Source organism: Annulohypoxylon truncatum (assembly GCF_022578515.1).
Source record: "Annulohypoxylon truncatum strain CBS 140777 unplaced genomic scaffold F4807scaffold_17, whole genome shotgun sequence".
Lineage (NCBI taxonomy): Eukaryota > Fungi > Ascomycota > Sordariomycetes > Xylariales > Hypoxylaceae > Annulohypoxylon > Annulohypoxylon truncatum.
This window is the reverse complement of record NW_025953803.1, coordinates 169,880-186,219: the sequence shown is the minus strand read 5'-3', so window position 1 is coordinate 186,219 and position 16,340 is coordinate 169,880. Positions and strand designations below refer to the sequence as shown.

Here is a 16,340-nt window from a genome sequence, read left to right as displayed (position 1 = left end):
CCCCGCACTCGTGCCTGATTCGCCGATTCCCTTAGCCCCACGGGAAGTAGCTACAAGTAACTTATTCGCAGCTACCGCGACGCGTCAAGGTCCATGATTGGCTATCGGCCAACCGACCCCGGTGCCATGTAAATAGCGGGCAGAGCGGGCGGCGGCGGGAGGAGGGGGGCAACAAACATGTGTCATGAACAAGAAGAAGAAAAGGGAAGAGAATGTTTCGTTTCAAGTCCATTCCCTTTTTGGGGTCTCGTTTCAGATCTACACTGCCGGGACCGTTCTCGTTCGCTGAGATGTCGTTTCCCGCATTCCCGTTTAGAGTAGTTCAGGTAAGTCTAGCTAGATTTTCTTTCTCCACGTTCGAGTGAGTCATCTTTCCCTGCTATCGCATGCATGGGGGTCATATGTTTGTCTATCTCTGCATGCTTCTAGTCTTTCTAGACGATCAATGATATTCGCCATCACGATGAGAATACGGGTCCGCGCACACTTACGTGTACGAAAACGGGCTGCTTTAGTATGAGTAACAATGGATGCTTACGGGGATGATGGATGGTGGATGGTAATCTGTGTCTATCTGTGTCTAGATGATAAGTCGATGTGAATATCAAGTGGCTGGGAGTGACTCTCTTTGCGACCACCTACGTGTGTACAGATTACCACGCCTCAACAACTTCGCAACCTGTGTCTTGGAAACATTCACCTTCAGATACTTGACCTTCGGTATGTCAAAAAGAGAAACACTACGTAACTAATTACGAAGGAGCTATCTCTCGATTGATTGGCCGCCCGGCATGAAGAGCCGAGAAACTACGACGTAGAGGCAAAAAGACCCTAGGACAACCACCAAGATCTCGATGTATGCAGAAAGTGCAAGCTTTATTTCCTTTCCGCGGTCGTTATTCTGCGGCCGGGTCTCTCTTCTCCCTTCTTTTCTTTAGTTTGCGCCTCGCACCTACGTTACTTGGGATGGATGCTACCTGGCAGGCCGTCCAACCTGGTCGCCGAAGCGAAGCGCCCGTCGATGATCAGGCCTGTTTCAAAGTAGCAAAGCCACATTAGCATAGCTGAAAAAATGGCATAAGGCACCATAACCCCCTCCTCGCAAGTTGGGTATAATATGATATTGGGCTGCCTCCCGATTTTTCACCTTGTCACTTTTCCCATTCTGAGGTAGTACGATATGATGTGAGGGATGATGATTAGATTGCGGCGCGAGCACGGGAAGGCTACGACCCGGGTGGTACACACATCCGTGGATAGCTATGGTGGCGGTGATAATTGCGACAAGTTCAGCATTGCTATACAACGGCCTTTTACTGAGGTATCCGAGTTACCACCTCAAACCGTCACCGAGATCTACTCTACTCTATCCACAAACGCCTCACCGGATGTACTAGACTCGCCTTCCGCTGGATCCTTGCCAACGCCGTTTTCGATTACCGCGCCCTCCTCATTATTACGAACACCTGATCCTTGGGGTCCATTGCCAAAGTCCAAATCCAAATCTTGTAGTTTCCGCTGTGCCCTGCGTAGACCCTGCAGTCGCTCACGCTCCAAGATGAGCATGCCCCTGGCGAACTCCCGTATGGCTTTGCGGCCCATACGCTCGTGCATCTCTTCCCATCCCGCTAGCTCGCTTGCTACCGTCTGCTGCGTGTACCGGAGTTCTTTACTCAGAGTATCCACCTCGGTCTGAGCGCGCCTTGCTTTTTCTTCTCTATCCTCGTTAATTCGCTGACGTGTTTCGTCAAGCAGGCCGAGGGGCCATCTTGTTGAGCGCGAGACGGAGTTGTAATTACGTTCTATTGCCTTACGGCAAGATACAATTTGGGTAACAAGTTGAGGTGGTCGGGATAGAGATGCGAGCATAGCCTGGATAGTAGATTGGACGGCTAAGAAAGAATTATGAAATAAGTATGACGGATTAGATTGTGGTGGTATAAGTGTGTAAACATAAGCCTCGAACGCAGAAATATGACTTGGCGGGACAAATGCAAGATTAGCGACTTCTCGTGATACTTCGCTCGCTGCGTCGTAGAAGTCTGCAAACTTGTTAATATTGAACGATAGTCTGGTTTAGGGGTGGTGGTCCATACCATTAGTAACAACGCCGATAGCGTTAGCTCGCCGTGCAACACTTTTAGTTGAGTAGTTGACACTGCGAACCATATCTCGGGCGTGATCCACAAACTGCTCTACTTCGCGGATATCTTCTAGAGGCTCGAACTCGTCCCTCACCTTCTCAGCTCTAGTCGCGGCTTTTAACCGGCTACGCTGTTCTATCATGTCTGTTTGTACGTCGGGTACCAGGAAGAACTCCCATAGCATTTCATGCGTCGCAAAGGTAGGATGGGCTAAGAGAATTTTAAGGAAAGAGTCCGTCCGTATTTGGAGGTCTTTCAATACGGCCCTTGAAGGCTTCGAAGGGATCTGGAATGGTGACCGTTGACTTATTATTTTGGGTATCCATGAGGCTGGGTTTTCCACAGATAGCAAATTAGCTAGGCGCTCAAAGTCCGCGAAGGAGCGACGACATGTGGTGACAGTGTAGCTCTCATGATCTACGGGGGCACCCGATTTGAGGACCAGTCGAATAGTAGCGTCTTCAACGAAGAATGACCTGACAACGCCCGTAATGCGGCCGTCTTCCGCAGGCGGCATAGTGAATAATGTCAAGTCGTCAATCTTATTCCGAACATCGTCGTCCTTTGCTAATTCTACTGCGGTGAGTCCCCGTAGCTCCTTTGCGTATACGTCTACTCTCGGATCCGAATACATCGCTCTAACCATTTCGAAGCGACCATATTTACTCGCTACCATCAGAGCGGTAAACTTCTTGTCGTTTGTCGCATTGACATCGATATCGCACTGTATAAGAATCTTAACCGCCAATTGGTGATCGTTGATGATATGCAAGAGGGTATTTCCCTTTGAGTCCACGTGCTGATCTAGGTGAAGTGGCTGATTATCGCCCTGCGCATGTGTCGCTACTTCGAGGCCGGCCTCGACCATATCGTGGTAATTTTGGTGGTCGTACGAGCGACAAAGAGCAAACAGTGGCGTTTGACCATTTTTATCCTTTTGCCGCCAAGGAAGCAACTTACCGATGCGCGCGATTAAGGACGGCGCGTGGAATAGGTAGTGTGCGACGCTTCGGCCCCGACTGTCCTGCAAGGATAGATAATTCCGAATCTGCGGTTCGGGAGACGACGCCACGACAAAATCGAGAATCGCATCAATTAACTCCGTATTGCCGAGTTGAACGGCAGCGCTTAACAGGCTGGTACCTTCGTTATTGCAATCGTCCAAAATGACATTGGCTGGGAAATAATCATCGAGTGAAAGCAAATACTTTAATACTTCGGCTCGTTCATTTTGAACAGCCATCATCGGAATGGATTCTCCGAACGCATCTTCAGTCTGGCACAATCGTTCAATCGAGGTATCCCCTTCTAGGCCACTTCCAAGTGTGACAACGCTCCCAGCTCTAGAGTGATAAGAATATTCAGAACCACTTGACATACTCCTAGTATCCATAGAGACTCTCTTGATCCTTTTCGCCGAGGGGGCTGAAGAATCATTCGTTGCTTGGCTCTGAAATGGAAACACATGGCTTAATCCTGATCCTTGGGAATAAGATTCTGATGGCGTGAAGGCTGCCGAGGATCTCCTTGACGAGCCGTTAACCATGCTCCAGCTGACCGAAGGTGCATGGCCCGAGATCGGAGAGTCGAGATGTTCTTCGTCGATAGAATTTGTATCTGGGTCCATCATTCTCTTGAGTTCATCCATGTCGCCCCTTTTAGCCGCATCCCACAGTGCTTTATTCCGACGGCTTGCCCTTCTTAAGCTACTTGAATCTGTAGACAGATATTGAAGAACTGCTTCGAACGTACTGAGAGCATAACCTATCTCGCCACTATCCACATCGTCGATGAAGACAAAGTGTTTTATATAGATCAATCGAGCTTGAAGGTGTTTCACGCCAGATCGAATCAACACGAATAAAAGCAGGGATACAAGTGTATCAGCATTAACGGTGATGGTAGGCTTTTCGGATGTCGGGTTAGGTTGAGCACTTGACTGGGGTTGTTCAGTCAACTGCGTGGCGGCTTTCATCGTCGACAATAAAATTTCCATCATTTCTTGCGGAGACATGGATGAAGTCATCTTACGGAACTCGTCGACTGCGTGACCGAGTCTGAACGTAAGCTCATGTTTGGCTCTGGGGCCGCCTTCAATGAAGATGCCTAATTGTGATATGTCGATAAATTCCATTTGCCGTATCTTTGCTTCAAGTTCAAGATCATCTGGACGCCGCATCGCAGCCAGCCGAGGCCAGATAAGATTATGAACACTCTCGCTCACGTAGCGTTCGATCAGCCGTTCAACGACTGGCCCAGTAAGTTCAGTCGTCGCGCCGAGCATAGAAAGCTGCTGCTTGTCAACACTTTGAAAGAGGTCAATGGCATTTGTTACCGCCGTCTCTAACGAGGCTCTCATAACATCTTCATCGTCCTCGGCATAGAAGTTCTCAGTTGGTCGAGAACTTTCACTTTCCTGGCCTTCTAAACTATTTCTTCGCGCAGACAAGCTGTTAGAACGGGCCCTTTTCATAGCAGTCACAATAGGACCGTCCGGAAGGGGGTCGGGGATATGTGTCGCAGATGGGGGAGGGGGCAACGGCCTCTCGAAAATCGTCGTGAACTCCCTAAACAGTTTCTCTAGTCCGGGCTGCATTTGCCTTGCGATCATCGGGAAATGATTTAAAAGGTCATGAAAACTCTGGATCTCCTTTTTTCGTGGTAAACTGGGCTCGCCATTCTCAATAGCTGCTGCCTGCTTAGCTTCCGCAAGCTTCCTCTTGGCCATACCCTCTATAAATATCGCACGCGGTATCTCTTTGTCTGCCCAGATGCCGATTAAGGGTCGCGATATATAGTATATAAGCCATTGCCGTGGTTCGATGCTATCAGCGTACCAAACGGAATCATTCAGTAACTGTGCTTGAGCAAGCGTCTTAAATCCTGCCACGATGTGATGGGTTAGACAAAAGGCAAAGCGCTAAAAAGGGTCGGTGGCATCGTTAAAAGGTTTCCACCTACCCTTATTACTATAGACAAAGTTATCCTTAATGACAACACTGCGCCCATTTAACGTTGAATACTGTTTCGGCTTGCCCCTCTGTTCGCGCAAGTTCCCGACGGTGTCCTTCCCTCCCGCAGCGGTAGCCGGACTGGGAACTCGGAGTACATGGCTTCCCAGAAAGTCTTCAGATCCTACGATATCTGAAAGAGACAGGCCGCTTTCGGTTTCGCGGGAGGTAAGGAAAAACTCGGTAGTTGGGACTAGAAGGATATGGTGGTGGACGGGAGTGCACTGGGTGACGATAGGACTTCCTGGTTTGAAGAAAGAGGCGAGGAAGGGATTCAAGGGTTGCATTCAAGCAGCTGTAGCTGTTTCTGTCGGATTTTCTCGACCATTCCTCCTCCCCAGCTTAGTGCCGGGATTTAAATAGTTTCGTGGGTTGATTGATGAGGTCTCAAATTGTCAATAGCTTGGAGCTCTGATCATGGGACAGGGAAGCTCCTAGCAACCCTCTCCGAGTTCTATGGGTATCGTATCGATCGTAGGTAGAAGCTCGGGGATATATCGAATGGATAGGTGCAGGATCTGCTCGTGTTACAGATAGCACGTCACAAATTGACCAAAAGTATCGCGACAATGAAAATGGTGTTTGTGATGCAGCTGTGAAGTCGAACAATGTGTCGCATTAAAGGGATGACGACAAGCGCAGGTGGACGGTCCACGGGCAGCTTGGGACTTGGGAAGATGATCCTGGGATACCTGATTTGTCCAATCTTGCGACTTACAAGGATGGCGCTCGTATTGCCGGCATTTAGCCGTGATTATCTAACATGTCTACCAAGGTACCTTTCATTACCATGATGTAATAATAAGGCTTGGAAATGGTAGTAACCCATCCGGCGTAAAAGGTCTCAATATAAATGAAGTAAATTATATTACCGAAGTAGCCGATTTGAAAGTTTTAACTTGGTTGAGATAAGAATTGATTTGCGACCTAGAAGAGTCAGGTACAACATCAATACGTATAGGCTATCATGTTTAATTACATATATTGTCTATTATGCATAGCACTAGGTACCTACTAGTTCATAATAGACTTTCCTAGACTCAGGGCAGTTATGGCCCTAGACATCTTAATCCTTAATGGATTTCATTGCGCCCATCAATAGGAACTTTGATGAGAATACGAGGCGACTCGATGGCTTCAAGCTCTTGCTGATCTCTTTGATCAAGCTTGGTAGGTTGACGAGATAATAGAAGGCGAGAGAGCAATCTCAATTCGTCGAGGTCAGCTCCCTCGTATATGATCTTTGAGATTTGGAAGCGATGCCTTCAGTCGAGATATAATATTCTATTGGTCTGCCCTCTTTCTAAACAAGCCTCCGAACCAGCATGTAACACCAACCCATTTCCTACTCCTAGGGCCTAACGTCTCAATCATGATCTCGTCGACCTTGGTCTCCTTAATCCCGGCCTCATCTTCATCTCCCGCTTTCACCACTTCCAAACCCCATCTTCTCGCCTCCGTCACGACATCCGTGATCGTATGAGCATAACTTGTTGGCCTGATCTTCTCGCCTGTCTCAGCGTCCACGAATCCAGCTTGACTAATCCCACCCATGTGCGCATGCATATTGGTTAGCAGGAGCACGCCACCCGGCCTCAGAATCTGTGACACTTGAGAGAAGAATGTCGGGAGTGGCACGTGCTCGACCACTAGAGTCGAGATCACACCGTCGGCCTGTTGCGCGGACTTAGGCGGCACTGGCGAAGCGAGCATGTCGAAAACCTCCATATGCAGCCGAGGGACTCCTCTCGCTGGTTCTTTACTCGGTGTACTAACTCCATCACCCGCCTGATGCAGTGCCTGATGCAGTCGTGATCTCGCTACTTCGAGCATTCCTCTGCTTGAGTCTAACGCAATCACTTCCTCTATACATGGGGTCGCGAGAAGAAGCGTAGTATTGCGGCCCGTACCACAGCCCAGATCCACGATGCGCCACGGTCTAGGGGATAATATCGATCGTAAGAATTGCGGAAACAATGTCTTCAACTCGATAGTATCGAGTGCTTGTAAAAAATTGCCATCTGTGTCGTAGATTGCCGCCCATCGATCATAAGCTTCAGTTGTGGGCAGGTAGCGGATACACGAGAACGGCGGATCTTCGGGATTGGCCATTTTAAGGTGTTTTCAAAAGGCGAAATAAGATTTTCAGGTTGTGAAGATGTGATTAATTCGAATATTTCAAATCATTTTTAAAGCCCCTATTCCCAGTCAAGTCGAGGCGGTCTCTTAGGAGTCAGCGGCTTCGTCGACAAAAGGGCGCACACCGTACTAAGGCACTAAATTTCTAAGCTGACATTAGCTGCGAGCCAGCTGCCCCGCAAATCATAGTATTTCCATGTACACATCCGCCTTCGAGAGACATATTGTTGAAATGTGTATCCATAAGGCTTTTCTTATTGAACAAGATCATCTGAAAGCTTCAGGTTTCCGAATTACCAACGATTATAAGAGATCCATTTACTTACGCGAGTAAGAGGCTGGTTATGGTATAGAGAAGATCTCATCACCGTAACACAAACAAGGGAGTTATGGTGTAAAGTCGGTTTGCTCAACATTAGATTGATATTCGTAATTAGTTTCATAAAGTAAGAAAGGGGTTATATGAAGATTCATTCTTAAGTTGATTATGTGTCACCCCTCAAACCATTCAGGACTCGGGGTTTGCTTGTTAATATAAAATGAGCATATCCTTTAAAACCATCTAACTTAGCATGAAAATCTTTAAGCAACTATCAGCAAAATCTCAGCAGATCCCCTGATTCTATGTGTTTATAGGCGGAGATATTATATTGTCCTTGAATGTTGTTATGGGTGCCGATTAGCAATTGAAAAGAGTTAAATAGGTATGACACCCTTCTACCCAACTTTCTACCACGGTCAGACATTCCATGATTACTCGGATCCATTTGTACGCCCAGTCGGTAGAGAGAAAACGCAATGCATTTCGTCTATCTTTTATTTCCACTGTTGATTTCATGTCGCCGCGTTCATAAGAAACCAGGCCATGGCCGTCATTCAAATACCGTGGAATTACCTAGCTCACTATCCAAGAACATCATCTCTTCCAATTCGTACCCATTTTCGCCTTCCACCCTTGAATCAACTAGAATATGGCAGTCTCAACAAGACAAAACAGCGACATATGACAGCCTGCCTTCCATGACCTCCGAAGGGTCATTCATACAACAGCTATCATCTAGCGTTACGTCGATAGATAGCTCCAGCACCGAGTTATACGCTATCGGTGAAACCTCTTCGAGCTACGAGTCTACAAAAAAGACATACTCGACTTCATCTACGTCATCGTTATTCCCCTCCCCATTACACCCTACGACTTATAGTTCCACAATAATATCTATATCCGCGCATGAATCGACGTATCAAATGTCTGGACTCGCATCATCAACGTCCCAACCAACATCCATCAATCCCACAAGTGAACCCAAGTCTCAGCATAAGCCTTCATCGGGAAAGTGCCGTCGCCATCCGGTCTGAGGGGTATTATTGAGGTGTGGAGGCGATAAAGGGATGATGACGAGGTTATTTGAATGAGAACATGCCTAGGTTAAGCCAATGTTAGGTTTGAGGGGCAAATGCTTAAGGAGTACGAAGAGATGACACATGTGCTAATAAGTCAAGGAACTGAGTAGCCACTCACCTATTTTTTCATTATGTATTTTCGTTTCGGCTCTTGTCGATGAAATTGTCTTCTGATACTCTACTCATCCTTTATCACAATGTCTAATAAGAAAGATGGATTCGCGATGGTGAATTCATGAATTCTAACCTAGTGTCTAGTGTTCATTATGACTTGTGATATTACATTGGATAAGGCAGAATGATGTTTCAACATAAGCTGTGTCTTCTAATGTGCGTCGTGTAGGATTCAGGGGTAAAAAGCCAGTCACCTCTATTGAAGCTGGGTCCGCCACTACAAAGATCTACTGAGTATAAAAATAGAAGTTAGATTTGATTTATCAGATACATGTATAGAAAGGATTTTTTATATAAAAATATAATGTATCTGAGTATTAATAGTAGATATAGTCAGTTGTCTTGCTAAGGTAGGTCTGATGCTTACATAATCACACACTGACGCAGGATATTTTTTATCTACATCAAAAACTCCATCACCTTCCTAGAAGTGATTGAAATTAACGTTTTACCAACTTTATACAAATAATCCCTTTTTTCCCCCATACTAATTCCTATAAAATAACGGTCACTTCCACGTTTTTGTAATAACCATGGCAAGTAACGGAGCGTTGGTATGGATTGATTGCGAGGTATCTCTTCTGGTTCTTTAATCCCCATGACGGGGCAATGTAATTGACATACATGATCAGATGACAGGTCTCGACCCTGATCAAGAGGAAATTATCGAGATCTTCTGCATCATAACCACAGGCACGCTAGACGTCGTGGACGAGAATGGCTGGGGAACAGTCGTCCATCAATCGCAGGAGAGGATGGACAAGATGGATGAGTGGTGCACTCGTACTCATGCGAAGAGCGGCTTAACAGCAGCAGTAGTGGCATCTAAAGTGACGCCAGAACAGGCAGCAGATGAGCTTCTCGCATATATCAAGAAATACATACCAGAGCGAGGTGCACTGCTAGCCGGTAACAGTGTTCATGCTGACCGAGCATTCCTTCGAAAAGAACCTTATAAGAAGGTAGTTGACTATCTACACCATCGGATCCTAGACGTTAGCACTCTGAAGGAGGCTGCTCGACGATGGTGTCCTAGAGATATCATACGGAATGCGCCAACGAAACAGGGATTGCACCAGGCCAAAGAAGATATCCTGGAAAGTATCGCTGAAGCCCGATATTACAAGGATGTAATTTTCAACAGCGCCAAAATTACCGAGTGAGCGAAACACGGAACAGGAGAAGTTGGAATTTGTGGGACTAGGGTTTAGCTGTTCGAGCAAATAACAATACGTGAATCGATTCTCATAACTCGTTCAAATAAGAGAAAGCCGTTTATTGAAGATGAAAATTCTTCTTCAACACTGATGCTATTCGGAACGCCATATACGAAAGTGGCTGACGCGATATCGGATGGGATGTGATGCGATAAATACGGAATTGATACCTAATTCCTATCACAGGAAGTCTGTCAAGTGTTGGATATTGGCCTTAGGATCGCGCGTGGCAAAATGTTTGGCTAATAATGGTCGCTTCCTAGCCCTGTCTAGAACGTGGTAAATGCAAAGTGACCAAGGTGATTGATAGATTAATTGACGGTTTCTAATAACGTTGATAGGGGAGAGCGTTTGTATGTATGTGCTGCATGGTATGGTATGGAAATGAATATTCACTGTATATCTACTGTATGTCAATGAGCATATAGGCATATCAACATAGTGCGGATAAAAATGAGGTACTAACTCGATAAACGAAGTTTCGCCTCTGTGGTTACACCCCACATGAAAATGAGATCACCGTGCTTGCGCTATTAGATCAATTCTATTTGCTGTGACCTCTGTAGCTTCCACTTTCTAAAATAGCCCGTAGCTTGGTTTCCCTGTAGACGTTTAACCCCGCCAAACGTCGTCATATGTTTTTTATTGATTCCCCTCACCCCCTGTCTCCTGTTTTATTCTAAACCTCACAACCTTGAAGCTTCATTGTAAGCGTTGGCATATCAAGCTAACAACCGTCTGGTACTCTCTCTTTGCATACGATCTGAGTTTTTCATCATGAGCGTCAAGTCTGTCGAGTTCAAGTCCTTTGCTGACCAGAAGCCTGGAACGTATGTGAATAGCCTTCTTTGAGCTACCCCGCTGTCTCTCCTCCCACAACCCTCAGCCATGCCCCGTCACCCACAGAAGAAAGGAACGCCACCACGTCGTCCTTCGTTCTCCTATTTGGACAGCTTATTGATATCCCCTCAGCTCAGGTCTTCGAAAGAAGGTTAAGGTTTTCCAACAACCCAACTATAGCGAGTCTTTCGTCACTAGCATCCTCCTCTCCATCCCGGAGGGTGCCGAGGGTGAGCATGATAAATATATACTAAGTAGCCGCCGTAATAATTTCTAAATGTGTGTGTACTAGGTGCATTTCTAGTCGTTGGTGGTGACGGCCGATTCTGGAACCCCGAAGTTATCCAGCTGATTGCGAAAATTGGAGCTGCGTATGGAGTCAAGAAGTTGCTAATCGGCCAAAATGGTATCCTTTCAACACCTGCTGCCAGTCATGTCATTCGAAAGCGAAAGGCAACAGGAGGTATTCTTCTGACTGCTAGCCACAACCCCGGCGGTAAGCGTGATCCCTGGATCTACCTAGGCTATGACTACATCTCTAATTCCTTAATCCCACACTAAATAGGGCCCGACCAAGACTTCGGTATCAAGTACAACTTATCTAACGGTGGTCCTGCCCCGGAGAGTGTAACGAACAAGATATTTGAGACTTCGAAGACCTTAACCTCCTTTAAGATCGCCGATATCCCCGATGTGGACATCACCACGATTGGAACCAAGACTTACGGCCCCTTGGAGGTTGAAATCGTCGATAGCACGGCTGACTATATGCAAATGCTCAAGGACATTTTCGATTTCCCCTTGATCAAGAAGTTCTTCGCCGACAACTCAGACTTCAAAGTGCTCTTTGACGGTTTACATGGTGTCACTGGCCCGTACGGAAAGGCGATCTTCGAGGAGGAATTGGGCGTCAAAGGCTCTACACAGAACTGTGTCCCTAAACCTGACTTCGGCGGCGGGCATCCGGACCCCAATCTCACCTACGCCCATTCCTTAGTAGAAGCCGTTGACAAAAACTCCATTCCCTTCGGCGCAGCATCCGATGGAGATGGCGACCGAAACATGATCTATGGTGCAGGAGCTTTCGTATCACCCGGCGACAGTCTGGCTATCATAGCTCATCATGCGCAACTTATTCCATACTTCAAGAAGCAGGGGGTCTATGGTCTAGCTCGCAGTATGCCAACGTCGGGTGCCGTAGACCTCGTCGCAAAAGCCCAGGGCTTGAACTGCTACGAAGTTCCAACCGGCTGGAAGTTCTTCTGTGCCTTGTTTGACGCAGATAAGCTAAGTATCTGTGGTGAGGAGAGCTTTGGCACAGGAAGTAACCATATTCGTGAGAAAGATGGTCTCTGGGCTGTCGTCGCATGGCTCAATATCATTGCCGGATTAGGAGAAGCCAACCCTGGGACTACACCGAGCATCAAGCAAATCCAGGCAGACTTCTGGAGAACCTATGGCCGAGTCTTCTTCACCCGGTACGACTACGAGAACGTGGACTCTGACGGCGCGAACAAGGTTGTTGGAACATTGAAGGACTTAGTTGCTGACCCCAACTTCAAGGGCAGCAAGATTGGAGGTATGTATCTAAACAGGACTATATGCTACTGTTGTGCTGAAAAATTGACTAACATTCCGCAGAGCGCACAGTTACTGATGCGGGCAACTTTTCTTACACTGACCTGGACGGTTCTGTGTCTTCAAACCAGGGTCTCTATGCCCGCTTCGACAGCGGCAGCCGTATCGTCGTCCGGCTGTCTGGAACTGGTTCATCTGGAGCAACCATTCGTCTATATATCGAGAAGTACAGCAAAGATCCCTCGACGTATAGCCAGGATGCTCAGGTCTTCCTCAAGGATGAAATCAAGTTCGCAACAGATCTATTGAAGTTCAAGGAATATGTGGGACGTGACGAACCTGATGTGAAGACGTAGAAAGCCAAACGTCTGGATTGGAATTAGCATATGCATTAGGATGTTACGGCTCTGAGAGTATCTAGCTTCTTGAGATTATGGTGTCAATACACTGTAACCGGCACCGATATGATAAAAAATAAAACAAATTTCCCTTAGATCCGCAGCATACATTTCCCCTAAATAACTCGATCCAAGTTTTGAAGGTGAGGAAGATCTTTTGCTGGTTCTGTCTAAGACTATCGGGCCAGAAAATGATTAACCCCTGAAAGTCTCGTTCTTCGGACTTATTCAGAATCTAATTACTAAAAAGGAATGGGTATGCTACGTTAACAATGGGAATTCTCCCATTATTATTGCCTATAAAAATTTTGGATAATTATAGGTAGGTAAGGACATGTATGCTTTCGCATGTAATATCTAAATCTGGGATGTCTGTTCTAAAGAATGTAGAATTTGGGTTTAAAGGATAGTAGAGTTGCCCGTAGAAACAATGCCCAAGCCCTGAAAGAGAGTGGCCGCATACTACCTCTACCTTAACGTCATCTGATATCCAGAAATACAGTTACAAGCTTGATTATTACATGTTGTCACAGATACTCTCAGTCAAGAGACTCCGTCCATACGTCTTCTTGACCCCTTTATGCCAAACAAATCCAGTTTTCTGTTGACTATGGCATCGGGTGTTGAGAGTGTTCATATCGTCATTGAGTTCATCGGTCAGACACTGGATCGGTTTGCCATAGTTGCACATATAGGCTATCGCTGAGCCAACTTTGAAACCGACGATGCCCTTCGACTTGACGTTTGGCTTGGCGTTGCAGTAGTTCTGCAGCTTCTGAAGCGACTGGAGGTAATCTGCTGAGTCGACGAACATGAAGTCGCTGCACGAGGCTTGGGTGACGGGGAGCGAGCGCTGCGTGATGCGGGATCCGAACTGCGGATTTGGCGAAGTGTTAATGTCCGCTGGCTCCTCTCGCTCGTGTAGAGCGAGCATCTCCACGTTACTGAGGTTTCCGGAGCTGAAGTCGGCTGTGAAGAGCCCGTCCGCGATATCCTCGCTTAGTTGAACGCCGGAGCCAGTAATGGCGCCGAATGCTAAAATGAGAAAAGTCGGGATCTTCATGGTGACTGGTGATGGTAATATGGCGATAGTGTAGGAAAATTCGAATCTCTTATAATTTAAATGAAGACTAGGGACGTGTAATACGAGGTCAATGAGTTATAAAGTTCCAAGTTGTAGCGTCGATGAATACCTTGTGTCGAGTCGAGGGAAGTATGCTCGTTGAAGAGTTTATATAGACCCTCAAGCACAACAGCATTGGCTATTCTGAGCTGTAACGGGACAGATAATTCAGTCCCGGCTGTTCGTTGTTATCGTACGTGGTGAATTTTGTCATAAATGTTGGCGGATTTAAGTGCGATGACGAAGGATAAGGACCTTGACTGCGAACATGATGCATTGTAGCTCTCCATAGTAGAGGCATAGGAATATCTAAGTTGCCGATCTCCTACTATTTCATAACATGAAGGATTGAGGCTTCGAATCTTAATTATTGGACCGAAAGTAGAAGCAACGCTGGCATTTAATTCTACGAGTCACAAGTTCATTTCCATTGCTCAAGTATCTAACACAGGCATTACTCGTTCGAAATCTTCCCTCTAAATTAGAAAAATGCTATACCTCAAGCAACCAGACTATGAAGATAACGATTAGTATTGATGTCTTGCGGGAGAGAGTTTTGATACGAACACACTGGCTTTAATGAAATGTGCTCGTCGAGGGGGTTATCAACTAAAGGCCTTAATATACGAATATAGCGATGATCGAAGCAAGACAAAGGACGCTTGCTGCCGGGCTACGTTCGGGGAAGAGTATTATCTCACCGTCAAAAGACGTTTCCCATCAACAACCAACATCTTGAGGCTGTAATCGAGATCGTCAAGTTTTCTATTTAAATCAGTCTGTGAGCTGATTGGCTGGTTGATTGTGACGGAACGGGTGAGGTTTTTGGTTAGTTGATAGATCACAAGGATAAGTCATCCTGAGGATTTTGGTTATAAAGATTTGACCATGCTTTAAGCAAGAAGAGAAGATTTTTCGACGGCTACGTTGGGATTTTCTTTAACTGTCCAAACCAAGGGATATCTTAAGTTAGTTATGACTTCACTACACGCGTAAGTTCAACCCAACCAACATCCTCTTCCCCTTGGTCGGAAAATCGATTAGATACGTCACGAGCTTGCTACAAGCCCTCAATAGTACCAGAACCATTGAAATGTAGATTTACTAGAGATAATATTGTCACTAATAATGGAGAGATTTCCGGCCTAGCTACCTATTTCGGACTGACTTGGATACAAACACTGGGCTCTTAAGGTGTCATGCCATTTTATGATCCAGTTAATCCTTCAGTTGCAAATCGCTTCTACATGTCCATGTCGCGTAGAAGTCAGCATAACATGTTATGCCTATGTGCGTGAATCTTGCTCCTCGAGCGTAAAAATAGAACTCCAAGAAGGTCCATGGAGTGGACAACATCATAACAATGCTATCGTCACAAAGTAGTGGAAGATGAGTCGCGAGTGGTATAAGAATGCAAGAAAATAACCATATTTCGTTTTCTCTACCATTGAATACTTGCTCAACTACCTACTCTAGAGAGACCTATATATATCAAGGATTCTACATATATTTGATACAAAATGAAGTTCTTCTTGAAATCACTTACTCTCGGGGTCCTACTCTTTTGTACCCACAATGTTGTTCTTGCTACCCCAACTGGCGAGAAAGGGGAGACCATATTGGAGGGTCGAGACGACTATTGCACAACTGATAAAGTCATTGGAAATTCTAGAGGTCGTTCCCTGAATGGCAATGATACCGCGCTTATCGAGAAAAGGGCCGGAAGTGGAGTATGTTTTCTGTCTACCCTCCTCTCACTACGTATATAACAGGAAGGCTCAAAAGTATACAGTGGTGCAGTCCACAGTCCCAAAAATGCTACGTTCGTGACGTCGGCGACGGAGGGGTGTGCTTCACGAATAAGCAAAACTGGTGCCAATGTGACCCGTCTACTCCAGTAAGTCACTGTATATGAATACTTATCCTCCTAGCTAACTCGACAGTGCTCTAATCGTGCGACTTTCAGCCTCAGCTTCTTCAACGGGTTTAGATATGTGACTAAGCCAGCTTGCATGTATAACCCGCCGCCGGGAATTTGTTATTGTTATGGCGATCATGGTCAATAAGATGAACATTGTTAGCCTATGGTGGTTTAGAAATCGAGGGTTAGATGTGTCATTGATGACTTGTTGTGGCCTCTCACATACATCCTTCCTTCTTAGGTTGCTGCGATGTTAGATTTCACCTCCATATCTCCCCGGCGTTTGGGTTCTGAGACCCGGGGGATGGGGGCGTAGACCAAGGGCTACATCAGGATGGATCTTCTGTAATGGATTTGTTCTAATGGACAACGTCGTTCTTTACATAGCAGTTTG

General features: G+C 46.2%; 5 protein-coding genes across 5 annotated transcripts; 2 read left to right on the top strand and 3 right to left on the bottom strand.

Moving 5' to 3' along the window:
- Positions 1–1,207: 1,207 nt before the first annotated feature.
- F4807DRAFT_92500 (VPS9 domain-containing protein) lies at positions 1,208–5,569 on the bottom strand. Its single transcript, XM_048003658.1, has 3 exons — positions 5,106–5,569; positions 2,097–5,027; positions 1,208–2,042 (listed from the first exon to the last, which is right to left on the bottom strand). The coding sequence occupies exons 1-3, from the start codon at positions 5,440–5,442 to the stop codon at positions 1,357–1,359; spliced, it is 3,954 nt and encodes a 1,317-aa protein (XP_047853919.1). The 5' UTR covers positions 5,443–5,569; the 3' UTR covers positions 1,208–1,356.
- Positions 5,570–6,338: 769 nt separating this feature from the next.
- On the bottom strand, positions 6,339–7,396 carry F4807DRAFT_426604 (S-adenosyl-L-methionine-dependent methyltransferase). Its single transcript, XM_047998070.1, has one exon. The coding sequence runs from the start codon at positions 7,265–7,267 to the stop codon at positions 6,440–6,442; it is 828 nt and encodes a 275-aa protein (XP_047853918.1). The 5' UTR covers positions 7,268–7,396; the 3' UTR covers positions 6,339–6,439.
- Positions 7,397–9,178: 1,782 nt separating this feature from the next.
- F4807DRAFT_426602 (ribonuclease H-like protein) lies at positions 9,179–10,533 on the top strand. The gene is made up of 2 exons (XM_047998069.1): positions 9,179–9,441; positions 9,502–10,533. The coding sequence occupies exons 1-2, from the start codon at positions 9,403–9,405 to the stop codon at positions 10,030–10,032; spliced, it is 570 nt and encodes a 189-aa protein (XP_047853917.1). The 5' UTR covers positions 9,179–9,402; the 3' UTR covers positions 10,033–10,533.
- A 129-nt stretch (positions 10,534–10,662) lies between these two features.
- F4807DRAFT_426592 (phosphoglucomutase 2) lies at positions 10,663–12,997 on the top strand. Its single transcript, XM_047998068.1, has 5 exons — positions 10,663–10,916; positions 11,059–11,156; positions 11,219–11,422; positions 11,492–12,505; positions 12,568–12,997. Exons 1-5 carry the CDS (start codon positions 10,864–10,866, stop codon positions 12,858–12,860), a joined length of 1,662 nt encoding a protein of 553 aa, XP_047853916.1. The 5' UTR covers positions 10,663–10,863; the 3' UTR covers positions 12,861–12,997.
- A 422-nt stretch (positions 12,998–13,419) lies between these two features.
- On the bottom strand, positions 13,420–13,965 carry F4807DRAFT_451758 (uncharacterized protein; the record flags this gene model as incomplete). The annotated part of the gene is made up of 1 exon (XM_048000262.1): positions 13,420–13,965. The coding sequence occupies one exon, from the start codon at positions 13,963–13,965 to the stop codon at positions 13,420–13,422; it is 546 nt and encodes a 181-aa protein (XP_047853915.1).
- Between the last annotated feature and the right edge of the window lie 2,375 nt (positions 13,966–16,340).